Source organism: Rana temporaria, chromosome 7 (assembly GCF_905171775.1).
Source record: "Rana temporaria chromosome 7, aRanTem1.1, whole genome shotgun sequence".
NCBI classification, from domain to species: Eukaryota; Metazoa; Chordata; class Amphibia; order Anura; family Ranidae; genus Rana; species Rana temporaria.
In genome coordinates, this window is record NC_053495.1 from 142,020,300 (window position 1) to 142,028,125 (window position 7,826).

Below are 7,826 nucleotides of genomic sequence, written 5' to 3' on the forward strand. Positions count from 1 at the left end.
TGAGAATGGGACTTTCATGGAAAAGGTTAGAGAAGAAGAGGAGGATGGGGAAGGAGGGGGGCAGGCTGTGGTCCTGGCCGTGACGTCACGAGAGGGAGTCACTGGAACCCAACAGGAGAAGGATTACAAGGGAAAGAGCGGCAGTAGCCGGGAGTCAGCCAGGCACAGTCTATGAGCAAGGCTCAACTTTCCAAAAGAAAGTTCACCAACTAGAGCATAGCCCTCCGGAGCACTGCAGACCCCCTCAGCCCAGCTTCACCAAGGGGCCATCAAGATGAAACCTAACCAAGCTGGACCCAAAACTGTCTTCTCCAACTAGATGCCACAACTGTCAGCACGTGTGAGCGACCCGACGGCGCCTGTCAGCGTTCTATTCCCAAATCTCTACTTCTGGGTACTGCATGCTTTGATAACCATCGCATCGTTCTAATTCCAGCCCTTGCCTTTTATTTTTTTATTATTATTATTTTTATTATTGGAGGATCAGCGAGAGATTGCTCATAAAATAAAAAGGATTGTTATGAAGACTTTGTTTTGAATCGCAAGCAACATGGAAGGATCCAGTTTTGGGATAGACACTATATTGTCCAACGCTGGTTCTGGCAGCCCTGGCATGCTGAATGGAGACTTTAGGGATGGGAGAGGAGCGGATTTTAGGAATCAGGGCCCCATGTCTCCTGATTCGGAGATAGACACCGTGGGAAGTTCGCCTTCCTCTCCTATTTCAGTGACTATGGAAGCAGCAGATCAGCACCGGTTAGTGGACAGCGCCCTGCACCAATCTCAGCATCTCCATCACCTGCACCACAGCCAGCAACCTCAGCAGTCTCCACCACAGCAGCCTGGCCAGCTGGGTTCTGTTGCTAGGACTTCCACCTCTTCCTTTTTAATTAAAGACATTTTGGGAGACAGCAAACCCCTGGCTGCCTGTGCCCCTTACAGCACCAGCGTGTCCTCCCCCCACCACACACCAAAACAGGAGGGCAACGTGTCTTCAGAAAGTTTTCGACCCAAACTAGAACAGGAGATGCAAGATGCCAAGAGCAAAGCAGATAAAATCCGGGATGATATGCATTCAGACATGAAAGGGCATAGTGAGTAGCATTATTATTATCCTATTTTTTTTTTATACATATTTAAAAAAAATGATATTATATATTTTTTATATTACATGATATTATATTATATTCTATATTGCATTACATTATAATAAATTACATTATATTATATATAATATTGTATTTCTCTATATTTTATATTACTTTTTATTATATTATTGTAGTAAACATCTTTCCAAAACTGTAGCGCATACTCTCATTTAATTTTATCGGAATGTACCTACTTCTTTCTCAGTTTATTTTATTTAACAAGAGAAGCTTCATTTCATCATCTCAGTTTTTATTTTACCAACAGTAAATAAAAGGCATTATTTCTTCAGTTAGTTTTAAACATATTGCAATACATTAAAACATAGAACAAATGAAATAATGCACCAGCACTAGAAATTTTTAGAAAACTAATATGTATTTTAAATTTAGGTATTTTTTACTGATGAAATAAAATTAGTATTCTGAGAGTGAAAATAAGCTTAAAAATATTTGCCTTGCGATTAAACCAGCCTTAGAAATTAACAAATGGTGACATTTTGTGGGCACCCTATATTCTTTTCTTAGCGTGATGCCCAGGCAATAATGTTTTAATTTACACATAATCCCTTGTTAAATATGTGCTTGATTATTGCAAACTGCTGTGTTAATTAAAAGATCTCGCTTTCCTTTTTAATGCTTTTTTTGCCTTCATTTAATTGTGTTGACATCGATGCATTTCGGGTGTTTTTTTTTTTTGTGTCTTTTTTAATGAAAACTTAGCGCAAATAATCGTTTTCACCAGGTCGGTATTAAAATAACTATCCTATTTGGTATAGTAAATTTTAGTTCTCACGTTGGTGATCAAAAACAGATGTACAGTCTGGCCTGGCGATTTTTTTTTTGTGTGTACCAACCTCCCCAGTGGGTCAATTAGAGAGATTATTGTTCTTCCTGCAGGGAAGATAAAGGAACGCTAGGAAAAAAAAAAAAACTGGTACAAACAGAAATGGTTTTTGACATATCGATTTTTCTTCAATTCAGCAAAAATACAAGCCTGATAAATAGTATCTGGTAATGTCATCATTCTGCTGTTTTCTGGGCAAACACAGTGCACAGCTGCTTAACCAGCATAACAATAATTATAGTAACAGTAGTAGGTGTAATAATAATAATAATAATAATAATAATAATAATAATAATAATAATAATAATGATAATAATCATAACATTAATACTAGTAATAATAATAAGTGATTGTTTTGCAAGTACAGGTCATCTTATTATTTTAACTTTTTTTTTTATAGCAGTGACAGCTGTAGAAGTGGCAGTAGTAGTAATAGTAGTGGTAGTAGTAATAATAATAATACTACTACTACTACTACTAATAATAATAATAATAATAATAATAATAATAATAATAATAATAATAATAATAATAATAATTTTAATAATATGGGCTATTTTAGAAGCTTTTTTTTTTGATCATCAATCTTTTTCTTCTACCTCTTCTTATTACTGTTGTTGTTAACTATTTAGTATTATAATATTATCGTGTATTACTATTATAATTATTTGTTATTATTTTTTTGTTATCAATAGCAGTTAGTTGGTGGTAATAATAGTATAACTAGACATAGTAGAATTATTATAAATGCTTTTACCATTTTCTTTTTAATCAATAGTAGTTAGTTTGTGGTAATAATAGTATAACTAGACATAGTAGAAATTATTTTCATTTGTGTTTGCTGTTTATTTTTATTTTTGTAATCAATAGCAGTTAGTGGGTGGTATTATAGTACAGATATGCAATACTAGACATAGTAGAATTTATTCGTGGATATGTTGGTGCTCTAAGATACAGGTGGATTTTTTTGGTCTGCCCAAATCTCAGTTTAGCGACGACCATGTTGTGCACTCTGATACATATATCTATCTATATATATATATATATATATATATATATATATATATATATATATATATATATATATATATATATATATATATATATATATATATATATATATATATATAGAGAGAGAGAGAGAGAGAGAGAGAGAGAGAGAGAGAGAGAGAGAGAGAGAGAGAGAGAGAGAGAGAGAGAGAGAGAGAGAGAGTATAGTTAACTGGAGGGAGAGATGGATAGATAGATAGATAGATAGATAGATAGATAGATAGATAGATAGATAGATAGACAGACAGACAGACAGACAGACAGGCAGACAGACAGACAGATAGATAGATAGATAGATAGATAGATAGATAGATAGATAGATAGATAGAAGGAAAGAAAGAAAGAATGAAAGAAAGAAAGAAAGAAAGAAAGAAAGAAAGAAAGAAAGAAAGAAAGAAAGAAAGAAAAGAAGGAAGGAAGGAAGAGAGAAAGCAAGAAAGAAAGAGAGGGAGGAAGGAAGAAAGAAAGAAAGAAAGAAAGAAAGAAAGAAAGAAAGAAAGAAAGAAAGAAAGAAAGAAAGAAAGAAAGAAATGAAGGAAGGAAGAGAGAAAGCAAGAAAGAAAGAGAGGGAGGAAGGAAGGAAGAAAGAAAGAAAGAAAGAAAGAAATAAAGGATATTAAACATTGTTCTGCAGATCTTATGTTATTTAACTGTTGGTACTCCTAGCATATAACGGAATATGCCTTATCCTTACTGTATAGGTGCAAAAGAAGAAGGGGACCGGGAGATCTCCAGCAGCCGTGACAGTCCTCCTTCCCGGTCCAAGAAGCCCAGGAAGGCCAGAACAGCCTTTTCAGACCATCAGCTGAACCAGCTGGAGAGAAGCTTTGAGAGACAGAAATATCTAAGTGTACAGGACCGCATGGACCTGGCGGCAGCCCTTAACCTCACAGACACTCAGGTCAAGACCTGGTACCAGAACAGGAGGTAAGATCATTGTCGGTGCACAGCACTGACAGCACAGCACGGGGGAAGATTGACACTTCAGACAGACAAGCAGAGGACCACAGAGACCGACACACATGGCCTGGCTACACAAACCATTTCTAAAACACATAAGGGGCTGATTCACTAAAAAGAAGTATTGTTTTCCCTGGAAATTGCATTTGCTGTGTTATTCTCAGATATGGAATCATGTGCAGAAGAACCCCCTAAACCTCTGCACATGTCTGAGTGTCTGATGTCAACACAGGTTCGCTTTATTTTAATTGAAAACGACTCATTAGTAACTCAACCCCAATATTGTGCCAAGCATATGCAATCCCAAAGCTAAATGCTAAGACAAAACAAATACATACATAAAGCAAAACGTTCAATCAAAAATGAACCTCTGATAAACGCAAGCATACAAGAGAAATAATAAATCTGAGACAGACTCTGAAATAAGAGACATCTAGTATAGGCAAGGGCAATTACAATATATAGACATTAAAACGATGAAATCTAGTCTATCTAATCTAATCTATAAACACACAGCATTCCTCATATGTACAGCATCTCTAATCTATGACAGCCTGCTGATGTTTTATTAAAGGAGAGAACAATATACACATTTTATTAACTCCCAGCAACCAATCAGCATTTGCGAGTCTTTTTTTCCGACTAATGAAAGGTAAAAACTGATTGGTTTGGTTGTTTATGATCATTGCTCAATGTTGTAATTTAATAAAGCAATGGACAAGCACAAAATGTACAAACCCTAAGCAACCATTAAAAGAGTCCTTTGATTGACAGATTTCTGCAGTGTGTTCATCATCATATATGTACCTATATGTGTAATATGGGAATATATGCAATGCTTGTACTAGTCTTATATCAATATATCAAGATGACATCTGCTGGTGAGTGCTCTAGTACACAGCAGACGATGTCTAGCACAGATCCCAGCTCACACTGCGGAATTAGCTGTTTATATTTAATCCTTTACAAAGAGGCCCCAAAATTTAGCCTCTCTATCCCAGGGTATTTTTTCCTGAAAACTCACAAACTGCTCATAATGAGATAAATATGGCTAATTAATAGCTTCAAAGAAAGCAGAAAAAAAAGAATCCCCAACTAATGCACACATGAATAAATAATGTGTAAATCTTGATTACAAAACTAGGGACATGTTAGTCTATGTGTGTCCCAGGAACACAGTGGGATGAAATCCCATTGCTATCTCATTATGCAGTGTTGCATGGCACCAGACACGATTTTTTTTATATAATTCAATTAGAAAATACATATTTTGCATTTTTTGGCCGTTCTGAGTTCTCTTTTCAGACTGTATGATTTTAATTAAACATATGTATATTACATGAATTCTATGGAAAGGCTGCAAGTCAGCCACCCGTGTCCCTTTAATAGGATGTCCAGGCTGATCTTGTTGAAGCAAATTAAGTACAGTTCTATTTTCCATAATTTTCTGTCTCATTACATACGGTTTCAGCCACCCTAATTCTGTCGGAAAAAATTAGTGTCATTTGTATGAAATCTAAAGAAGTGTGTCATGGGCTTGTTAGATGTGCCTCGGCCTTATTTAGTAGCCACCAGCTCGCAGGCTCTGTGCGACTTTCGGGCTACAAACGCGTCAAAAAGCGCTCAGTGGTTATCAAACATCAACATGGGAATGGTGTTCTGCCAATTTGCTCCACAGCATCAGATTGATCCCATTCGACACTTGTATCTATACATCGCTTAATTCCTATGGTGGCTAAATTATAGGTTTGGGTTGCTGGTGACACAACAAATGTACCCTTACATATAAATTAATCTTTCTTTGCTAAGGATATTAACTTATCTAAATCTCACAGGGCTATTATTATTGCCGCATGGCATGACAGAAATTTGTATTTTTGCATTATGTTCTATAAAGAAAGTGAAAAGACTTTAATACAATGTTTTAAAACATCTTATTTCTGCCTTATTTAAAAAAAAAATAATTAAAGGCAAGATTTGCTAAGAATAGACATAACTGACTTGAGTTAGCCCCAAACTTCCAATTGTGAAGGTCTGGTGTAAAACACGCAACCTATGGTAAATTATGCATGTGTTGGGTAACTCCTTTGTAAAGAAAGAAATCTTTGACATCCTCAATTGAGTCTTATTTTATTTTGCTCTAGCAAAGATACTGTAAATGGGGTCTTATAGGGTTTTACTTATTGTCATCAATGTATCGCAACCAAAAGTAAATGGGGTCTTATAGGGTTTTACTTATTGTCATCAATGTATCGCAACCAAATGTAAATGGGGTCTTATAGGGTTTTACTTATTGTCATCAATGTATCGCAACCAAAAGTAAATGGGGTCTTATAGGGTTTTACTTATTGTCATCAATGTATCGCAACCAAAAGTAAATGGGGTCTTATAGGGTTTTACTTATTGTCATCAATGTATCGCAACCAAAAGTAAATGGGGTCTTATAGGGTTTTACTTATTGTCATCAATGTATCGCAACCAAATGTAAATGGGGTCTTATAGGGTTTTACTTATTGTCATCAATGTATCGCAACCAAAAGGCAATAGCTTAACTTTGATCTTCTATGTTTTATTCTCCAGGACAAAGTGGAAGAGGCAGACAGCTGTCGGACTAGAGCTTTTGGCTGAAGCTGGGAATTATTCAGCTCTTCAAAGGATGTTCCCCTCACCTTATTTTTATCACCCTAGTCTGCTCAGCAGTATGGACAGCACGACTGCAGCCGCTGCAGCAGCAGCTATGTACAGCAGTATGTACAGGACTCCCCCTGCACCCCACCCTCAGTTACAGAGACCCTTAGTTCCCAGGGTCCTCATCCATGGTCTAGGTCCTGGGGGACAACCAGCTCTTAACCCCTTGGGGAACCCAATACCTGGCACTCCTCACACGCGGTGAAAGCAGCACCCTCCTTTTTTATTTTTTACAGCACTATCAAACCCCACAAGGACAAAAAACAATCAAACAAACCCTGAAGGAGATAAGTAGAAGGGACACAGGGGCCAGAGTATGGACATCCTCTCTTTAAAGGCTCAGATCCCAAGCACCTACAGTATGTACTGTACTTATCTAGAGCAGGGACCCTACAGAAAGACCACTCCAAAGAAGTAGTAGGACGGACGGGCACGCAAGGAGGGCGCAGTGCGCAATGGCTGCACTCCCAGGAGTGTGAATGACGATAGACTTGAGTCCAAAGGAGAAAAAAAAAAGCAGCCTGACCGATCTGAAGACGGAGTTATGGGAAACAAGGACAAGGGACTGGGAACTTTGCACTGATCTCTAATGAGCGGATTCATTATGACAAGTGGCATGCTCCCAAATTTTTAATTGTACATTCGAAAGACTATGAAATATCATATTTATTATATGTTGTCCATAAAAGTCACAACTATTCGTTGATTTTTTTATGTCTTTTTTGAGCAACTCGAATAAAATGCTTAGAGAAAAAAAAATTGGTTTAAGATGGAAATTCTTTGATTTAAGATGAAAAATCAACGCCCTTTAAATGTAACTTTTTATTATTATTATTATTATTATTATTATTATTATTATTATTATTAATTAGGTTTGAAAACGAACGAAAATCCCCATTTTATTAAGATAAAAACATAGGTACCAGCTCATATTTGTAATTTTTCTTTTTATACTTTCAGAACAGGTGACTTATTAAGAAATGCTTGAAGATTAATATATACAAATAAGATCTCATATTTTTTTTAGGAAGCTTTTGGGAAGATTTTTTTTTTATTTTTTTTTAATCTTTACGTGATAGCCGTCGGCAGCAGCGTGTCCTCATTTTTTATGAATTTTAAACAAGTTAATGAGCAAA

At 36.1% G+C, this 7,826-nt stretch overlaps 1 protein-coding gene across 1 annotated transcript; it reads left to right on the forward strand.

Moving 5' to 3' along the window:
• The first annotated feature begins 97 nt into the window (after window positions 1–97).
• Window positions 98–7,443, forward strand: BARHL2 (BarH like homeobox 2). The gene is made up of 3 exons (XM_040360060.1): window positions 98–1,094; window positions 3,744–3,969; window positions 6,583–7,443. The coding sequence occupies exons 1-3, from the start codon at window positions 551–553 to the stop codon at window positions 6,893–6,895; spliced, it is 1,083 nt and encodes a 360-aa protein (XP_040215994.1). The 5' UTR covers window positions 98–550; the 3' UTR covers window positions 6,896–7,443.
• Window positions 7,444–7,826: the final 383 nt, after the last annotated feature.

Coding starts and splice junctions, on each gene's coding strand:
- BARHL2 (XM_040360060.1), top strand. CDS start 551: ATGGAAGGATCCAGTTTTGGGATAGACACTATATTGTCCAACGCTGGT. Junction 1,095..3,743: donor TTCAGACATGAAAGGGCATA/GTGAGTAGCATT, acceptor CTTACTGTATAG/GTGCAAAAGAAGAAGGGGAC. Junction 3,970..6,582: donor ACCTGGTACCAGAACAGGAG/GTAAGATCATTG, acceptor TTTATTCTCCAG/GACAAAGTGGAAGAGGCAGA.